Here is a 22043-nt window from a genome sequence, read left to right as displayed (position 1 = left end):
AAACTATCAATTAGTCCAAAACAAAAAAACATGAAAATAGAAAAAAGGAAGTTTTATTAAAGCTAACAAAAAATGTTCCCTCAATGTTCAAAAGTACTCTCATTAAACTACGTACCGAATTTACTTATATATACGGATTAGAAAAAGAACCCATTTCAGCAAATAATTTTGATAAACGAAAGCTAAGACTAAAAGATAATTGCTGTTGTGCGATAAATAACTTATCGCACAACATCGTACTTAGCACAACAGTCTAATAAATACTTCTAGTTCAGATATTGTAACGAAATTTACACCAAAATTCTACAAAAATATTTGAAATGCATAGTACAAAAATTGGCCATATCGTACGACTATATCATATAGCTGCCAATGGAACGATAGGGTAATAATAAGTATATAGTAGGAAAAACTTTTTTGTTTTTCAAGATATGTAAACCAACCAAACAAATTTTATGCGTGTGGCCAGTTTTATACATGCTTGCAAAATATAGTCCAAATCGGAAAACTATATCATACAGCTGTCATAGCAAAAATTTTAAACAGAAATAAGTACCAGTTTTAAGTAATATTCAAACACATTAATAATAATATACTTTTTTAAACAAATTAGGAGCCATATCAAATAAAATAAAAAAACATAAATTAAATCAAAAAAACAAAGAAAACATAATAGTTAATCAAAATCTTCTAACAAATCTAAACTTGATTTCTTTAAATTGGACTTAAATTTGCAAGGTAATTTCCTTAGTCCTGTAATAAATGGATCAGAAGACAAAAGTAGTCTGATAATCAACTTGATTAATATTGCATAATTGCAGTTTTCTTCCGTTTGTATCTATTCCAAAAAGTAGCAATTCTTTTGCATATGCAATCAATTTGTTTTGGTAGTTGGCTTAGCTCGGGAATGTAACCGTTCTTTTCAATTTGCTCTTGCCTAACTTCAATATTTTTTTTTAATCTTCCAGCGTTGGTGACACCTTCTGCACACCAAAGATTAAAAATATATTGTCGTGTAAATGCACACTTATGGGAATCTCCTAAAAAGTGAATTTCAATGATATAAGTAAATAGAAATATTTCAAAAACATTACAAACACGAGCGACGAGAACAAAACAAAAGCACAATAAGGAAAAACTTTCCCTTGGCAAACGCTAGATAGCATCAGTATTTTTCCGATTATATTAACATCTGCATCTGCAGCTGATTTTAGGCATACCCTAAAAGTCAGACGAACAAATTAACATACATACATACTATTTGTGGTATTTCGTGGGATCACAACTAAAACTTTAACTAAACATGAAACAGACGTTCACAAAAAAGACAAAAAAGAGTAAATAAATCTAAAATACACAAAAACAAGAAAGGAAAGCTAACTTCGGGCGGAGCCGAAGTTTATATACCCTTGCAGCTAAAACCGGATATATATCGCAAACATCGGATATAGTTGGCCGATCCTTATGAAATTTGGTAGGATGGATCAAAATATAATCTGTACCAAGTTCCAGCTTTCTATCTTCAAAAACACAAAAGTTGGGTCATTTCCGATCGTTCAGTTATATGGCAGCTATAGGATATAGTCGGCCGATCCTAATGAAATTTGGTAGGTTGGATCAACTAACCAAAAATAGAGTCTGTACTAAATTCCAGCTTTCTATCTTCAAAAACACGAAAGTTGGGTCATTTCCGATCGTTGAGTTATATGGCAGCTATAGGATATAGTCGGCCGATCCTTATGAAATTTGGCATGTCGTATTATTTTGCCAAAAATAGCTCTCATGTCAAATTTGAACTCTCTAACTCTAAAAACACCAAAGTTATACCATTTCCGATCAATCAGTTATATGGCAGCTATAGGATATAGTCGGCCGATCCGGGCCGTTCCGACTTATATACTGCGTGCAAAGGAAAGAAGGGTGTGTGCAAAGTTTCAAGACGATAGCTTTAAAACTGAGAGACTAGTTTGCGTAGAAACAGACAGACGGACAGACGGACAGACGGACATGCTCATATCAACTCAGGAGGTGATCCTGATCAAGAATATATATACTTTATAGGGTCGGAGATGTCTCCTTCACTGCGTTGCACACTTTTGGACAAAATTATAATACCCTCTGCAAGGGTATAAAAATTTAATTAGTCAGATAAATTTCATAAAACCTATTTATTAAAGATAATACCTTCAACTTTAAAATGCATTTTAAATAATTAAATTTGGTGAATTTTTGAACTTCACTTTTGTTTTGACGAAAAGTTCACTAACGTAGCTGCAGCAGCAAAATTGAACACGTGTTCACACTTTGCATTCTATTTTTAGAATGTCCCGTTAGATTTCCGGAAAAAACTAGCTTGCAATGACAAAATGTGGTCAATTTAGAGACAAATTATTTACATTTTGAATAATTATTTTCAAGTCGATTTTTCGATTTATGGCCTACGGGCGCAACCACTGTGCAATGGTGTCTCACGGCATAAACTAGAATTGTCACAATTCTTGACCGCATCTTAAAAGCAAATACAACTCTCAAATAAGAGGCCATACAATCCAGTGTTGCCGTCAGCTTGTTACAGAAAAAGGCTAGATTGATTATAAAAAAAGAATAGAAAAGGACAAAAATTAAAAAAAAAGGAAAAAAACCAGACAAAATATTTTTTCCATAAATTTTATTTAATATAACTCTTTATTGGTGGCCAAATCGTTTAGAACATCGTCAATGTCATCATTGCAAGCTTCTAATCTTTGATTTGTTGTAGATTGGTTGCTTCCAATCATTTTTGAATGTTGCTTAGTAATTTCATATTCATGGCAACATACGCCTTTCCGGCGTAGCCCAAACCTAAAAAAGAAAAAACAATTTAAATAAATTTGTGAAACAAAAGACTATTAAAATATTTATCTGATCGATAAAATCGCATTTAAAGTTTCTATTTGCAGTCGGTTGCGCCATTTGGTTTTTACCAAATTAGCTTGGCTAATAACACGCTGAACTTCTGCATTTGCACGACACATCCACTGCACCAGATCCGGTTGATTTAGCCATGAATCACGAAACTTTTGCTTGTACATTTTTTTTGACATCTTTCCCGCACAAATTTCACAATAAAAGTAACAATTTGTAACGAACTGTCTTTTCTGCTGCTGATCGCCACAATTTGCCGCGGCTAGCTCACAGAGTTTCGCGGATCCGTTCCACCAAATTTATAGATTCGACGTGATTGCCCAAACCCAGAAAGTAATACAAATAGCTTGAAGTTTCCACACTCTTTATTTTGAGAGCTCTTTACACTACAAAAGGCTTTCTTTCTCTTTTATTCGTTGCTCCTTCCGTTCCTGTTGGCTCCGTCGTCGGCGTCCTATGCGGGTTGTCCGGGATACGCTGCCGCTGTTCCGTCGCCGCCGTTACTCCGTCGCCGATGGTACTCCTGTCGCCGCGCTGCCAGCGATTCCGCTACCTTCTGCCCTTTGACCTTGAGAAAACACCCCCTTGGGTCGACTACGACTGATCTGACGGTTGGCTGCGGTCGGTCGCCTCCGCTACACCGGAACACCGTGCATACGCTCTGGTGCCAGGTTTGGGAGTTTGTTTGCTGACTGCCGCCTTCGCTACACCGGGACACCGTGCATACGCTCCGGCGCCAGGTTTGGAAGTTGCCGTGTGACGTCTCCGCTACACCGGGACACCGTGCATACGCTCCGGCGCCAGGTTTGGAAGTTGCCGTGTGACGTCTCCGCTACACCGGGACACCGTGCATACGCTCCGGTGCCAGGTTTGGAAGCCGCCGTGTGCCTGATCGTATTGTCGCGCTTCCGCTACACCGGGACACCGTGCATACGCTCCGGCGGACCCGAGTTTGTAGTGGCGGGGCTGGTGACCAGGGTGTTCTCACTTGGTCTGTGACTTGGACGCGAGTCCTTGAGTCGGCCGATCCTTGTTTCGCAGGACCACGCCTGTTGGTTGCGATTCCAGGAGTCGGTAAGGCATACGCCAGACTTTATCCTTTCCTCACTTCCTTGCAAGGCTACCTGCCGTGTTCGGGAGTGGCTCAACTCGGTCTCCCCACCCTGGTTCTGTCTTGTGTCTCGTCCTTTACGTCTCGTGTACACCGGGCGTGCGATCTCGAGTTGGTCTATCCTTGTCTCGCAGGACCACGCCTGTTGGTTATGATTTCAGGAGTCGGTAAGGCATACGCCAGACTTTATCCTTTCCTCACTTCCTTGCAAGGCTACCTGCCGTGTTCGGGAATGAACCAACTCGTCTACACGACCCTGGATTTCCGGAGGAAGGTCCAGAAATGGATCCTTTCCTTATTTTCTTATTCGTTCTCCTTGCGCTTGGCTGTCGGACTCTCCGAAGGCGGTCCTTCAACTCAACAAAACCCGAATCCTTTTAGGAACGCTCTAACACTTGAATGGCGGACTCTCCACAGGCGGTCCTCCAACTCAACGCTACAAGCTTCCTAATAAGGAAAAACTTTCCCTTGGCAAACGCTAGATAGCTTTAGTATTTTTCCGATTATATTAACATCTGCATCTGCAGCTGATTTTAGGCATACCCTAAAAGTCAGACGAACAAATTAACATACATACATACTATTTGTGGTATTTCGTGGGATCACAACTAAAACTTTAACTAAACATGAAACAGACGTTCACAAAAAAGACAAAAAAGAGTAAATAAATCTAAAATACACAAAAAAAATTTAATTAGTCAGATAAATTTCATAAAACCTATTTATTAAAGATAATACCTTCAACTTTAAAATGCATTTTAAATAATTAAATTTGGTGAATTTTTGAACTTCACTTTTGTTTTGACGAAAAGTTCACTAACGTAGCTGCAGCAGCAAAATTGAACACGTGTTCACACTTTGCATTCTATTTTTAGAATGTCCCGTTAGATTTCCGGAAAAAACTAGCTTGCAATGACAAAATGTGGTCAATTTAGAGACAAATTATTTACATTTTGAATAATTATTTTCAAGTCGATTTTTCGATTTATGGCCTACGGGCGCAACCACTGTGCAATGGTGTCTCACGGCATAAACTAGAATTGTCACAATTCTTGACCGCATCTTAAAAGCAAATACAACTCTCAAATAAGAGGCCATACAATCCAGTGTTGCCGTCAGCTTGTTACAGAAAAAGGCTAGATTGATTATAAAAAAAGAATAGAAAAGGACAAAAATTAAAAAAAAAGGAAAAAAACCAGACAAAATATTTTTTCCATAAATTTTATTTAATATAACTCTTTATTGGTGGCCAAATCGTTTAGATCGTCAATGTCATCATTGCAAGCTTCTAATCTTTGATTTTTTGTAGATTGGTTGCTTCCAATCATTTTTGAATGTTGCTTAGTAATTTCATATTCATGGCAACATACGCCTTTCCGGCGTAGCCCAAACCTAAAAAAGAAAAAACAATTTAAATAAATTTGTGAAACAAAAGACTATTAAAATATTTATCTGATCGATAAAATCGCATTTAAAGTTTCTATTTGCAGTCGGTTGCGCCATTTGGTTTTTACCAAATTAGCTTGGCTAATAACACGCTGAACTTCTGCATTTGCACGACACATCCACTGCACCAGATCCGGTTGATTTAGCCATGAATCACGAAACTTTTGCTTGTACATTTTTTTTGACATCTTTCCCGCACAAATTTCACAATAAAAGTAACAATTTGTAACGAACTGTCTTTTCTGCTGCTGATCGCCACAATTTGCCGCGGCTAGCTCACAGAGTTTCGCGGATCCGTTCCACCAAATTTATAGATTCGACGTGATTGCCCAAACCCAGAAAGTAATACAAATAGCTTGAAGTTTCCACACTCTTTATTTTGAGAGCTCTTTACACTACAAAAGGCTTTCTTTCTCTTTTATTCGTTGCTCCTTCCGTTCCTGTTGGCTCCGTCGTCGGCGTCCTATGCGGGTTGTCCGGGATACGCTGCCGCTGTTCCGTCGCCGCCGTTACTCCGTCGCCGATGGTACTCCTGTCGCCGCGCTGCCAGCGATTCCGCTACCTTCTGCCCTTTGACCTTGAGAAAACACCCCCTTGGGTCGACTACGACTGATCTGACGGTTGGCTGCGGTCGGTCGCCTCCGCTACACCGGAACACCGTGCATACGCTCTGGTGCCAGGTTTGGGAGTTTGTTTGCTGACTGCCGCCTTCGCTACACCGGGACACCGTGCATACGCTCCGGCGCCAGGTTTGGAAGTTGCCGTGTGACGTCTCCGCTACACCGGGACACCGTGCATACGCTCCGGCGCCAGGTTTGGAAGTTGCCGTGTGACGTCTCCGCTACACCGGGACACCGTGCATACGCTCCGGTGCCAGGTTTGGAAGCCGCCGTGTGCCTGATCGTATTGTCGCGCTTCCGCTACACCGGGACACGGTGCATACGCTCCGGCGGACCCGAGTTTGTAGTGGCGGGGCTGGTGACCAGGGTGTTCTCACTTGGTCTGTGACTTGGACGCGAGTCCTTGAGTCGGCCGATCCTTGTTTCGCAGGACCACGCCTGTTGGTTGCGATTCCAGGAGTCGGTAAGGCATACGCCAGACTTTATCCTTTCCTCACTTTCTTGCAAGGCTACCTGCCGTGTTCGGGAGTGGCTCAACTCGGTCTCCCCACCCTGGTTCTGTCTTGTGTCTCGTCCTTTACGTCTCGTGTACACCGGGCGTGCGATCTCGAGTTGGTCTATCCTTGTCTCGCAGGACCACGCCTGTTGGTTATGATTTCAGGAGTCGGTAAGGCATACGCCAGACTTTATCCTTTCCTCACTTCCTTGCAAGGCTACCTGCCGTGTTCGGGAATGAACCAACTCGTCTACACGACCCTGGATTTCCGGAGGAAGGTCCAGAAATGGATCCTTTCCTTATTTTCTTATTCGTTCTCCTTGCGCTTGGCTGTCGGACTCTCCGAAGGCGGTCCTTCAACTCAACAAAACCCGAATCCTTTTAGGAACGCTCTAACACTTGAATGGCGGACTCTCCACAGGCGGTCCTCCAACTCAACGCTACAAGCTTCCTAATAAGGAAAAACTTTCCCTTGGCAAACGCTAGATAGCATCAGTATTTTTCCGATTATATTAACATCTGCATCTGCAGCTGATTTTAGGCATACCCTAAAAGTCAGACGAACAAATTAACATACATACATACTATTTGTGGTATTTCGTGGGATCACAACTAAAACTTTAACTAAACATGAAACAGACGTTCACAAAAAAGACAAAAAAGAGTAAATAAATCTAAAATACACAAAAAAAATTTAATTAGTCAGATAAATTTCATAAAACCTATTTATTAAAGATAATACCTTCAACTTTAAAATGCATTTTAAATAATTAAATTTGGTGAATTTTTGAACTTCACTTTTGTTTTGACGAAAAGTTCACTAACGTAGCTGCAGCAGCAAAATTGAACACGTGTTCACACTTTGCATTCTATTTTTAGAATGTCCCGTTAGATTTCCGGAAAAAACTAGCTTGCAATGACAAAATGTGGTCAATTTAGAGACAAATTATTTACATTTTGAATAATTATTTTCAAGTCGATTTTTCGATTTATGGCCTACGGGCGCAACCACTGTGCAATGGTGTCTCACGGCATAAACTAGAATTGTCACAATTCTTGACCGCATCTTAAAAGCAAATACAACTCTCAAATAAGAGGCCATACAATCCAGTGTTGCCGTCAGCTTGTTACAGAAAAAGGCTAGATTGATTATAAAAAAAGAATAGAAAAGGACAAAAATTAAAAAAAAAGGAAAAAAACCAGACAAAATATTTTTTCCATAAATTTTATTTAATATAACTCTTTATTGGTGGCCAAATCGTTTAGAACATCGTCAATGTCATCATTGCAAGCTTCTAATCTTTGATTTTTTGTAGATTGGTTGCTTCCAATCATTTTTGAATGTTGCTTAGTAATTTCATATTCATGGCAACATACGCCTTTCCGGCGTAGCCCAAACCTAAAAAAGAAAAAACAATTTAAATAAATTTGTGAAACAAAAGACTATTAAAATATTTATCTGATCGATAAAATCGCATTTAAAGTTTCTATTTGCAGTCGGTTGCGCCATTTGGTTTTTACCAAATTAGCTTGGCTAATAACACGCTGAACTTCTGCATTTGCACGACACATCCACTGCACCAGATCCGGTTGATTTAGCCATGAATCACGAAACTTTTGCTTGTACATTTTTTTTGACATCTTTCCCGCACAAATTTCACAATAAAAGTAACAATTTGTAACGAACTGTCTTTTCTGCTGCTGATCGCCACAATTTGCCGCGGCTAGCTCACAGAGTTTCGCGGATCCGTTCAACCAAATTTATAGATTCGACGTGATTGCCCAAACCCAGAAAGTAATACAAATAGCTTGAAGTTTCCACACTCTTTATTTTGAGAGCTCTTTACACTACAAAAGGCTTTCTTTCTCTTTTATTCGTTGCTCCTTCCGTTCCTGTTGGCTCCGTCGTCGGCGTCCTATGCGGGTTGTCCGGGATACGCTGCCGCTGTTCCGTCGCCGCCGTTACTCCGTCGCCGATGGTACTCCTGTCGCCGCGCTGCCAGCGATTCCGCTACCTTCTGCCCTTTGACCTTGAGAAAACACCCCCTTGGGTCGACTACGACTGATCTGACGGTTGGCTGCGGTCGGTCGCCTCCGCTACACCGGAACACCGTGCATACGCTCTGGTGCCAGGTTTGGGAGTTTGTTTGCTGACTGCCGCCTTCGCTACACCGGGACACCGTGCATACGCTCCGGCGCCAGGTTTGGAAGTTGCCGTGTGACGTCTCCGCTACACCGGGACACCGTGCATACGCTCCGGCGCCAGGTTTGGAAGTTGCCGTGTGACGTCTCCGCTACACCGGGACACCGTGCATACGCTCCGGTGCCAGGTTTGGAAGCCGCCGTGTGCCTGATCGTATTGTCGCGCTTCCGCTACACCGGGACACCGTGCATACGCTCCGGCGGACCCGAGTTTGTAGTGGCGGGGCTGGTGACCAGGGTGTTCTCACTTGGTCTGTGACTTGGACGCGAGTCCTTGAGTCGGCCGATCCTTGTTTCGCAGGACCACGCCTGTTGGTTGCGATTCCAGGAGTCGGTAAGGCATACGCCAGACTTTATCCTTTCCTCACTTCCTTGCAAGGCTACCTGCCGTGTTCGGGAGTGGCTCAACTCGGTCTCCCCACCCTGGTTCTGTCTTGTGTCTCGTCCTTTACGTCTCGTGTACACCGGGCGTGCGATCTCGAGTTGGTCTATCCTTGTCTCGCAGGACCACGCCTGTTGGTTATGATTTCAGGAGTCGGTAAGGCATACGCCAGACTTTATCCTTTCCTCACTTCCTTGCAAGGCTACCTGCCGTGTTCGGGAATGAACCAACTCGTCTACACGACCCTGGATTTCCGGAGGAAGGTCCAGAAATGGATCCTTTCCTTATTTTCTTATTCGTTCTCTTTGCGCTTGGCTGTCGGACTCTCCGAAGGCGGTCCTTCAACTCAACAAAACCCGAATCCTTTTAGGAACGCTCTAACACTGGAATGGCGGACTCTCCACAGGCGGTCCTCCAACTCAACGCTACAAGCTTCCTAAAAAGACTCGTCCCGAGCCGCTCCAGTGGGCCTCCTTTTATACTGACTGGAGCGCCCGTTAATCCTCCTGGATTCTGCTCCTGCCGTTAATCCTGCTTCCAGAATCACGCCACTTTCCCGTTGGCGGGTCGCTGTCCGTGGCCCCTCGTCTCCCCCGGCCACGGATCTCTGCTGCTGGTGCGTGGTGCACCGGTGGGCTTCCAGGGCCCGTTGCTCTCTTCGTCGCAACCCCCCCCTCTGCTCCTTGCCGCTCACCCCGCCACACTTTCTAAGGCACGCCTGCGCATCGTGCTGATTCCCCACTGGACTACTTTCCCAACGTTGCCCCGGGACCCGTTACGTTCCACGTCGATTCCTTCTTCCCCCGGGTGGCGCCGTTTACCCTTTCACCTGCCACCGTTACGTTCCACGTAGATTCCGTCCTCCCACGGGTAGCCCTTCGCCAGAACCCACGGTAACTGGCTTTCACCTTTCCCCCCAACCCCCCGTACTGATCCTGGCGATGTTCCCTTGGGCTGCCCGGGTTGTTCACCGGTGGTTGACCCCCTTTTCAGCACTTTACACAAAAATGAAAAGCATATAAAAAGGCCAGGCCAAAATAAAAAAAGGATAGAAAAAGGCGTTACTTGAAGTCAATGCGCACAAGAACAAAGAATTTTGTAAAGCTCGTTTAAAATATGGTGTGTTTGTCCGTTCACAGCTGATGATCAGCTGATCGTAGAGCTTTTATAAAGCTTCGATAAATCTAATCAAATCATCTCTTATCGACTTGTGAAGTATATCAACGCTTTTTTAAATTTAACAAATTGAATTAAATTCCGCTGGGAGACCTAATCGCCCACGATCGATTATTAAATGGCTTACGTCGGCTCACCTGATTCACTGTAAGATGCGGAACTAAGACCGAATCCACAATATCAAGGGTACGACCCCTTTTCTCCAAGAATCAGAGATTCCCAAGTTGGAAGGCTGTCAGCACTGCTTCCTGCGAGAGGTTTTCCCTCATGGCCTTTGTTGCAGGATCCAGCTTTTAAAAGATGATGTGGATGAAGAGGCATCCTTGAATTTCGTCCAACGATTCGGAACTCATAAGGGCCCGCATATGACCTTGTCCTGGCCTTCATGCCGGATCCGGTGGCAAAATTTGTAAATATAGGCGAATACTCTCTGTAATGCGGAAAACGAGTTGGCAAACTTTGACCAAAACTGGAACAGAATTGCAGACACTCAGAGAGAAGGGATTGGGAAAGACTTTCATCCCAATACAAATTTTCCCTGCACAGCTTATGCAATAAAATCTTTGTACTGGTGACTACAGGACCTACTAAGCCATTGGGTCATAAAGCCGATGGACAGCAGATGGGATAGATCTTCTGGTTGGTTTAGTGGTGGGCAGAAGAGCTTGACTCCTCGATGTCAGAGCTATTTTCTCAACAGCTTTGGGCTTCGTTGGGCACCAGATATTAGGTCCACATAAAAATCCTAGAGGTCAAGGAGTGCCAATCGGGGCCCGTATATGACCATTGAATCGGCCGGATACCTCCAAAAGAGTTTCAGCGAATCCCGGCTAGACCATCCTTAGCTGCTCGTTAATAAGAGCCTAGAATATAAGCCGTCGATTACTTAAACTTCTGTGCAATAGATCGGGGATAACATCATACACTCAAAATAAAATGAACCTTATGATTTAGAAATTCGCCCTATGTCTTCAACGGCACCGCAGTATAAAATTTAGGTAAAATTTTTCTAAAATTAATGGCATTCCCCTTAAGTTTTAAAATTTAGGCGCCCTAAAATTAAGAAAACCCTTTCTACAATATAAACAATTGAGGGTAAACTTTTCTAAATACTAGAAATTGTATTTCTACATTTTACATTACTTACTACATCTTACATTTACATATTTTTACATTATTTTTACATTTACATTCTTACATTCAAGTTAAGCAACTAAATAAAAGTAGGCGCGGCAAGATAAAAGGCGGAATTTAATTGAATTTTTTATTATAAAGTTCTAATAATAAGAAAGTTCTAATTCTAATAAGATGACGTTATATTCCAAGTCAACAAAATGCAAAAATTACCTACTTGTTGGAAAGCAAATAAACTTTATAATAAAAAATTAAATTAAATTCCGCCTTTTATCATGCCACGCCTACTTTTATTTAGTTGCTTAAAATGCCTTTGAATATATATTTCAATTTTGAGATCAATACCGTACTTCGTTAAAAAGTTACAGACGCATTGCTCCTACTTTCTTATATGAGGCTCAGTACATGGCTAGCTTGGCTCTTTTTTTCGAAATAAAAAATAAATTATAAGTTAAATAAATTAAAAAAATAAATTATAAAATTTGTAAAAAGATGAATTAGAATTGACTCCAACATAATTTGAAAATGCGTATGTTTTTTTTTAAATACATTAAAATGTCTTAAGGGGTTACGCCACCCTGAAATTTTCAAAAAATTTCAATTTTTTTTTTACTTTATTTAAAAGACTATATTCTTACGCGTATTTTAAGACGTCCCCGATGACAATATCTTGATAATTATGGAAGTTATGTTTATTTGAAGTCGGCACGGCAGGAGGGCACCTAAGACACTTCTTTTTCTTCTTTTGCGTTTTTCTCGAAACCACTTTTTTCAAGACGGTGGGCATGATAACTCAAAAACTGTTCAACCGATTGACTTGAAATTTGAAACACATCTTCTTACATAGATTTTCCACAGAGTGACGTAGGATTTTTTTGATCCAATGGATAGAAATTTTTTTATGCAATTTTTAGTACAAAATTTTTTGCCCAAAAAATTTAGTCAATTTTTGAAGTGCTCTCATTTGCGTAATTTTTTTTTTTTCTTAAACGGCTACGTCACTCTGTTCCAAATGTATCACTTTTTAAAAAAAAATTTTGTTTACTTGATTGAGATGAAAATTGACACGTGAATCATGCCCACCATCAAGGAGCACTCCGGAAAAACCGATGATCGCCGATGTTCATATCTCCGCCACTTTGCATAGAAAACAAGTTTTTTTTTAGAATTTATAAAGCTCATTAGTTGTATTGAATAGAACAAAAAGTGGAAAAATCCTATCTCAACTAGTTTAGTCACAAGAAATTCCTGAAAAACCGTCCCGTTTCCACGCGGTCAGGGTGGCGTAACTCCTTAAATACCTCGAAATACCTTATGTACCTCATAGTGAAATCTTTAAGCTTCACGGCGCAAGCTAGAAATACATTTTAGACACATGGTTTCATGGTGAAATTTTCTTAGAATTCTTCGTAGATTCCGATTATGGGGGACGATTTTTGGGAAAAAAAATTTACCCGCCCTAATAAATATACTATTTAATCGTGAATGTTTTAAAACATGTTTTAGGGTAGTGTAATTATTGCCTTTTTGTTATCGCTTTGTTGAAGGAATGTTTTTAGCAAGATAATTAATGTATAAAAAACATTACCAATTTGTGTTCAAAATTCTGCTTAAGAATGGGCGATTAAGCGATAAGCTAAGTGTAGCTCAGTGTAGCGTCCGAGAAAAAGAAACTGTCCGAAAGAAAAGAAAAAAGAAGAAAGTAAGATCCAATTTTTCGTTGACCTCTTCACAAGGCTAGGCTTCACCTCTTCACTATTGAACACCATCCGTTTTACCTGAAAATGTATTTGGAATATTTTTTACAACCTTTGAAGTGTGACGTTGATAACTTACCAGTTACCTGAATTTACCAGTTGATAACTTTTTCTTCTTAGCCTTCAAATTATAAATTTTGCCCTATACAACAGACCTTCTGGCTTTTTGCCGATGTTAAGATCTATCATGCACTTCTACAATTAGCTCTAGTTTAATTAAATTAGTAATTTAGTGAAAAAAAGCAAAAGCTTCTCAGTTTATCTTGTTCAGCAAGGAATCCATTAGCACTTGTTAAATAAACTTTTTAATAAACTTGTAATGTCAACATCTTAGAGAAGGAAGACTCCGTTGTTTGTGCGATATTTGATAGTTCAAATATCGTTACATTATTTTTTTACTTGATTTTTTGTATTTAACATGTTAAAACTTTATGTATAAAATATAATATAGATCAGTCTGCATTTATTTGCCCCTGCTCTGTCAGACACACAGTATAAGTGTGTGAAACGTCATGACGTGCCATGCTCAGAGCCTACTATCTGCTTTTTGCTATACTAATGCTAATGCGTTAAAATCATATCAATGTATTGGGTGCCGACCACTGACAGAGATAAAATATAAAAAAATTCGATATTAAACAAAGTATTTCTATTCTCTAGGGGAACTCTGTGCAGTTTTAGAAAGAAATTTCTATATTGTAGAAACAGTTTTCTATTTTTTGGGTTCTTTTATGGTGAGCCTTTCTATTATTAAGAAAATAGTTCCTGAAAATAAGTCATAACTTTCCTTAATTATAGAAAAATTTATTTGTTTTTAGGGCGATTTCAGTTTATGGCGAATAAATTTTTCTTGTTTTTGGAATTTTTTTCTAGAAATTAGAAATCTTTTCTTGTACTTAGAAAAAACAAAGTTTTATGGCGAATTTATAAATTTCAGGGTAAATTTTATTTTGAGTGTAGTTTTTTTCGCTTAACTTTGTTGGAATTATTGAAAAATTTCATATGTAAGTTAACTGAAGTTAACCAAGCAGCGGCAATGTCCGATTATTTAAGAGCTCGCTCTGGCCAAACTGCTGACATAGCGTCTGGCCGGAAGCCCATGCATAGCGGCAAGCACTGCACATTTGCGTGGCCGCTATGAAATACTTTTTGTTAGCTTTAAGTTTCAGTTTGTGTCAGAGTCTCATACAATAAAGAGCACCATAAAACCAATCTCCGGCACTGCCGTTAATTTGTAAATTCATTTGTTGAATTGGTCACCGCGCCTCAAGGGCCGTGACAACGGGGCAAGTGCTCCCATCATAACTCCCGTCACTGAACGGATCTTCCCTCGGCAACCGCCAGGGATCTCAACCACTACCTACAAGGAGTAGCAACACCCTCGGCAACCGCCAGGGGTAATTAGCTTACAGCATATCTCTAGCATCTACGGCATCACCGACTGCAGCGAGGGATAACCAACAACAATATTATTACACAAACCCAATTTATATTATTTTGTACATAATTCAAATCAGAAAACTATATCATACAGCTTCTGTAGCAATAATTGCATGCACAAAAAGGTACCAGTTTCAAATAATATTCAATAACTTCAATAATAAGACACTTTTTTAAACAAATTGGGAGCCATACAAAATAAAATAAAATAAAACAACATATAAATCAATTACAGTCAATCAATTTCTTCTAACAAATCTAAGGCTGATGTCAGAGTGCGCGGGAGAAGCGATGTGATAATTTTAGGCGAGAACAAGCGATAAAACACTGCAAACTTTTTCATATGCAATGACTCGAAAGATGTGAGGTCAGAGCGAAGGGAGTTGCGACTTCAAGCGATAAAGCGAGAGCAACGCGATAGAGCAGTTTGCATTCTGCCTAATCGATTTAACTAACTTAGAGTAAACAAATGATTTGTTGCATTTTTATATTTAATTACTGTTTATTTTCAAAATTATTATTTAATATATTATTTTTTAAATATAGTAAAAAGTCGAAAAAAACATCCGTGAATAGTTAAAAAACTCTTCTGGATGGTTTCGCTAGTCATTATATAAGTTCTTAAACTCTCCTTTTTCGTTCTCACTGCAGTTAAGCGGGTGGACGCCAGTTAAGTTTAAGTTAAGTTTTGCAATTGAAGAAATAAATCTTCGTCCGAATCCACCACGATCACAATAATAAATAAAAAATAGAACAATGTAGCTCGATTCTCTCTCTCGCAAAGCTCTCACTCTGCCATCTTCTCGCTTTGCTCATAGCTTCTCGCATCCCTTTGCTTCGCTTCTCGCGCGCACTCTCACATCAGCCTAAGGTCGATTTCATTACATTGGATTTAAATTTGCAAGGTAATTTCCTTAGTCCTGTAATAAAAGTGTGCAAATAAAGGACTTTCTATATAATTTTATGTCTTTGTTTCGGGACTCTGCAGCCTCTTCCGATAATTCGGAATTCGGATAATTCCGATAATTCCAATTCGAACAAGAGTAAAATTAGTCACATTTGCACCATGGATAAAAACTTTGAGCACTGAGCTAATTGTTTGGCAGGGTCAAGAGCATATTTTCTGATTTTTGTCAGCATCAATCCGTTACCCTGATGCCATGGCTTGTATAATAACGCTTTTGTCTAAGCCAGTTAATTTAGTAGATTAACTTATTGATAAATGTTCCGAATTATTGAAAAATGTATTCCACTATTAGCCCTGTTTTTGCCCTGAAGTCTTTTTTTTCGTTAAAGAAAGTGAAAGTTTTCCCTCTCCGGTACGAATGTGCCAACTTTTTTTATGCAAGAACCGATATCGCATACCGTATGATTTAACTTATTAAATGGTTCCTTATAGTGCCTTTCTTCGTTTAAAGCTAATTAAGCCGTTTCTTTTTATACACTTGCAGAGGGTATTATAATTTTCTAAAAGTCTAAAAGTGTGCAACGCAGTGAAGGACACATCTCCGACTCTATAAAGTATATATATTCTTGATAAGGATCACCTCCTGAGTTGATATAAGCATCTATCTGTCTGTCCGTCTATAGCTGCCATATAACTAATTGCTCGGAAATGCTATAACTTTTGTGTTTTTAGAGTTAGAGAGTTCGAATTTTTCATGAGTGCTATGTTTGGCAAAATAATACGACCTACCTTCATAGGGCTGACTATATCCTATAGCTTCCATATAACTGAACGATCGGAAATGGTATTTGGTATAAATACCAACTTTCGTATTTTTAAAGATAGAAGCTTGGTTTTATTATGATATTCATAAAGATCGGGCATCCGATGTTTGCGATTATATCCGGTATTACCTGCAAGGGTATATCAACTTCGGCTCCGCCTGAAGTAAGCTTTCTTTTCTCGTTTAAACGTTTTCGACGTTTTCATCATATGCTTCAGCTCGCTTTTCCACACGCATTCTTTGATTTCACTCTCCGTGGCACTTCTTAGTTTCTCCAATACTGGCTGGCGTGACAGGGCGTCGGCGACCACGTTAAGCTTACCCTTTCGGTAGCTGATGACGTAGTCATACTGCTGCAGCTCGAACACCCACCTCACTACTCTCCCAAGCGGGTTCTCGATGTGGTTGAGCCCTTTCAGCGCCATATGGTCCGTGATCACGTCGAACTGGTATCCCTCCAGGTAGAGGATGGATTTCTTTGATCGTCAATACTATTACCAGGCAATCCTTCTCCGTCGCTGAGTAGCTTTTTTCAGCCCCAATCAACGTCCCCTGGGTCAGGACCGCCCCGACGCCGTTGTCGCTGGCGTCCGTTTGCAGCAAAAATCTTTTCTCAAAATCGGGGCACGCCAGTACTAGATCCTCCACCTGCCGTGACTTCAATGTCCATTTCGTCCCCTTTCCTAGCAGATCGTTCAGGGGCTTCGCGATTCCTGGAAATTCTGGGACGAACAGCCGATACCATGATGCCATCCCGATGAATTGGCGTACTCCCTTGACGTTTGTCGGGCTCCGTAATTGCAGCGATCTTTCCTAATGATATCAGGATATCAGATCACCTTTCGACGATCACGATGATATCGTCCTGATATGCGAACGGGTGTGGAGCCATATCCGGGTCCTCTGAAACGTTGCCAACGCCGAGTGCAACCCGAAAGGCATCACCCTCCACTGGTACAGACCTTTCCCAGGTGAAAGCGGTGTACTTCCAGTTTCTGTTCTCTAGATGGAAATGCCTTCAAGTCAAAAGAACCTCGCCTCCCTCAGTTGCTCAAAATGTAATTGATCCGTGGCATCGGGTACGCATTCTTTATCGATTTTGCGTTACACTGCTGGAAGTCCACGCACATCCTTCATTGACCAGTTTTCTTCTTGACCATCACAATGGATGAACTGTAAGCTCTATTAGAGGGCTCGATGCATCCTTTCTCCAGCTGCTCTTCCACCTTCACGTTCATCTCTCCCTGTGTTTTTGGATTTTTTGGATAATACCGCTGCTTTATGGGGATATCGTCCTTCATCGTCCTCTCTTGATGAACCTCTTATTGCCAGCCGACCTGTGCTGGCCCTCAGGCTGCCATCTTGGCATCCAACCTTAACCTGGGCTGCTCTACCGCTCCGGCGGGCCTAGGACCGCCACCTCTTTCTACCACCTTGGTGTCCATTGTGTGTTTTGGATGGCCGGGTGGTGGAACTCGTCCCTTTGTCCTCTCAGGGTCCATTGATCTCTCTGGTACAGTACTGCCTCGCCATGCTGCGGTTCCTCTCTTCGCCACCATTCGTCTACGGCCGGTTGACTGTGGCTCCATCGTTGTTCCTCGCTTGTTAAAGGCTTCTTCTTCCTGCGCCAACTCCTAAAAAATTGTGCCAATTTTCGTTCTTGGCATGCAGTTTTCGACGAGTCTCTCGATTATCTCGCTCGCGATTTTTCATTTCTTTTTCTATACTCTATGAACGGATCTCCACGTCGGTGCTTTCGTTGACGAACCTGATTCGCCAACTTCTCAAAGTATCTTTTCGGCAGGAAAAAGTTTTTAAAGCTTGTCGTTCATGATGAACCATCTTTGAGCCCTGACCTGCAGTAACTCTGGCATGGCTCTCGGGACCGTGTTCACGTCAAGTCCATACATTTGTGCGGACCACGTCAAACTCTTTATTTAGAAGCTTTTCCCACAATACAATGGCTTGATCTCCGCTGCTCCGTCGCCGCAGCTACTCTTCTGTGCCGCGTTGCCTTAGATTCCCCTAACCGTCGCCCTTTTGCTGGCCACATGCAGGCCTTTCTACCTCTCGGAGCACCTCCTTGGGTCGTCTGCGACTGATCAAAGACTGGGAAGCGCTCCTCCGCTCTGCTACTCCAGGGATCCACAGCGGATACACCGGGATTGGGGATTGGGATTGGGGGTTGGATGCGGACTGTCGCCCCCGCTGCACCTGGACACCACGCGTACGCGCTAGCGCCAGAATTGGGAGTTGCCTGTGGTTGTCGCACCCACTACACCTGGGATAACGGCGCATACGCGCTAGCGTGCCAAGATTGGAAGTTGACGTTGATGATCATGCGTCGCGTTCTCGCTACACCGGGGACACACCGCGCATACGCGCTAGCGAGTCCGGAGTTGGTAGTTGCGTGGCTGGTGACCGGGGTGTTCTCAGTTGGTCTCTAATTGGGCGTGAGTTCGCGAGTCGGCCTTTCCTTGTTTTGCAGAACTACGCCTGTTGGTTGCGATTTCAGGAGTCGGTAAAGCGTTTGCCAGACCTGCCGTTGTCGGGAATGGCCCAACTCGACTGCGATACCCTGAGCTTGTTGAAGAACCGTCCTGCAACGGATCCCTTCCTAGCTTGTTCTTTACCGTTACCGAAAACCGTTATCTTCCACGTTGTCTCTGCTTTCTCCTGGCGCGCTACCCCTCTTACTGATCCTTCTGTCTTGGGGCTAGGCTTCTCATCTTCACTTTCCCCCCAACCCCTGAGTACTGCATGTGTGAAATAGTCCCAGATCTTGACCGCTTTCGCACCCCCCCAACCTTTCTTTCTTTACTTTGCTCCATTCCACCTGTCTTGGCGTGTGGCGAGACTAAATCTCCACCGCAAATATTGACGTTTTGATGAATTCATCTCTACAACAAGAAAGGAAAGCTAACTTCGGCCGGAGCCGAAGTTGATATACCCTAGCAGTTAAAACCGGATATATATCGCAAACATCGGATATAGTTGGCCGATCCTTATGAGAATATGATAATATAACTCAAGTTATTATTATATAGAATCTAAAAAAAATCCCAAATTTCTATCTTCAAAAATACCAAAGTTGGTATTTCTACCAAAAACCATTTCCGATCGTTCAGTTATATGGCAGCTATAAGATCAGCCGGTCGTTATAAAATTTGGTAGGTCGGATTAACTGACCAAAAATATAATCTGTACCAAGTTCCAGCTTTCTATATTCAAAAACACAAAAGTTGGGTCAATTCCGATCGGTCAGTTATATGGCAGCTATAGGATATAGTCGGCCGATCCTTATGAAATTTGGTAGGTCTGATTATCTGACTATTTATCAAAAGTAGTATTTGTACGAAGTTTAAGATTTCTATCTTCAAAAGTTGGGTTATTTCCGATCGTTCAGTTATATGGCAGCTATGGCAGGAAAGAAGGGTGTGTGCAAAGTTTCAAGACGATAGCTTTAAAACTGAGAGACTAGTTCGCGTAGAAACAGACAGGCAGACGGACAGACGGACCGACGGACAGACAGACAGACGGACATGCTCATATCAACTCAGGAGGTGATCCTGATCATGAATATATATACTTTGTTGGGTCGGAGATGTCTCCTTCTCTGCGTTGCACACTTTTGGAAAAAATTATAATACCCTCTGCAAGGGTATAAAAAGTTATATAAATTCGTCAATAATGGCTTGGCAATATTTTGGGCCTGAAAACAAGCCGCACGATCGAAGCAAGGACGCAGCAGAGTGATCCATTTCCGCTATTTCAGCAATTGGTTTTTTTCACGATTTTCTCTATTCGAACAATCAGTAAAGTCAATTTTCGGCCGTCCAAGATTGTCACTTTCTTGTGTTGATTGAGACACCTCATGGGCACAGGTTAACACAATTGTTTATATTTCATTCACCCAACTTGATTGATATTGCATAAATGCAGCTTGCTTCCGTTTGTAGCTATCAATACGATAGCTTTCAATAAAAATCAATGCGTTTTGGTAATTGGCCGTTGTTTTAAATCTCTTCTTGCGTAACTTCAAAAACAGAGTGCTAAAAAAATAAAGATTTTTTTGTAAGGTTTACCGAAAAAAAGGCGTCAAAGTCCGAAAACACAAACAAAATGCAAAAATATACTTTCTTTTGTACATTTTTACTCTTTTTGTTTACAAAAATTGAAGTTTCTAAATCTATAACATTAAATTATTGAAAAACTCGGCTTAAAATTACGCGGTTAGAAATTTTTAAAAAGTCCAATAAACGTATTTTTCTAATTAAATCAAGATTTTGATGGTTTTCTGCTATATTAGACCTGATTAACAAATTCTACTATGTGACTTTAAATTTATAATCATCGATGTTTTTATGCCGTCATCAAGAGGAAAAACTAAGGAAAGGTTCGTAAAAGAACAGAATTTTAAATTATATTATTAAAGATATTTTTTTGCAGTAATAGAACATAAAGGGTGAGTAACATTAAGTAAGTGCATAAAGCACAATACATATTTTGCTTTTATTTTTACCATGATTTTTAACCATGATTGTGCATTTCAATAATTTAAAAAATTGTACTTAAATTTTTTAAAACATTGTTGTTTTATCGAAATATATATATTATATATTAATAACTGGTTTTTAAATATGTAACTTATATTTGGTCGCATGCGAATACCTTAAAATATATGTTCTTAAATATGTAACTTCTATTTTGTCGCATGCGAATTAATAATTAATAAATATTTAAAAAATAAATACCAACCTCTGGTATAAATTTATTATATGTTGTTGATCGTTTTCGACGTCGTACTTCTTCTATTTCTTCATTTGAACTAGTCGAATCTGTTGTGTCGAGAGGTAACATCATTGTATTTGTATCTTCCTCTTTATTCTATAAAGAAAACAAATGTGCCTAAATAAATACTAATTAATGAACATTAATTGGTAGACAGACTTCGAAAAAACTTGCTTCCCATTCGGAGTCTCACCAGTTTAGGGAAGTGCACTGGTCTCTATTGGCGAAAAGCTATTATTCCCTTCTGTCTTCCAACATTAACCTTTTCTTAAATCTTTTGTGAGCTATAAATAAACAAATTTTTTTGTGCATTTCGAATCTAAAGTTTATTTAAGCAAAGGGAGGGTTACATAGTCAGTGTAACACATGGCACTTGAAGCGAATGTATGTAACAGAAATTAGAAATCATCTCCAACCCCATGAAGTAGTATATTTTTCCAGCTTCAACAGCCGAGTCGATCAACATTGCCCAGATTTCGGAGAATGTAAAAGAAAGAGCTATAAAATGTTTCATGTACATTCTTATAGTCAACATCTTATCTAGGTCTAGAGCAGTGGAGGGAAAAACTCACACATTATTAAAATTTGAGTTTATGCGTAGCAGAAAACAACAATGAGAGTAGAGCATCCACTGAGCGAAAAAAACGTAGTTTTTATTTAATTTTTCGTTTATTCAAAAGTCGATATGGGCACTAAAATAGTGTATTTTATTTTAAAGAATCTATCTATATTTTTTATGGAGAAAAGTGAAAACAGTGGAAACATTTTAATTTTTAAGTTTTGGCTGTCAAATGAGTCCAAATGAGAGAAAATAAGAGAGCTTCTAAAAAAATTTGAAAGTGCTCACACTGTCT

The 22043-nt window shown here is 40.5% G+C and overlaps 1 protein-coding gene across 6 annotated transcripts in view; it reads right to left on the bottom strand.

Moving 5' to 3' along the window:
- LOC138926293 (uncharacterized) overlaps nt 1-22043 on the bottom strand; it is a 184057-nt gene that overhangs the window by 41139 nt on the left and 120875 nt on the right. For 4 of the 6 annotated variants that reach the window (XM_070279961.1, XM_070279959.1, XM_070279960.1 and 1 more), the window contains one exon: nt 21157-21285. The exons of 1 other annotated variant lie outside the window; for it this stretch is intronic. In XM_070279961.1, the coding sequence (XP_070136062.1) occupies nt 21157-21285 (129 nt within the window). Of the gene's footprint in view, nt 1-7840; nt 7977-21156; nt 21286-22043 lie in introns of those variants that run through there. One more of the 6 variants, XM_070279964.1, reaches the window with a different exon arrangement.

This window comes from Drosophila bipectinata, chromosome 3L, assembly GCF_030179905.1.
Source record: "Drosophila bipectinata strain 14024-0381.07 chromosome 3L, DbipHiC1v2, whole genome shotgun sequence".
Lineage (NCBI taxonomy): Eukaryota > Metazoa > Arthropoda > Insecta > Diptera > Drosophilidae > Drosophila > Drosophila bipectinata.
This window is presented reverse-complemented; position numbering and strand designations above follow the sequence as displayed.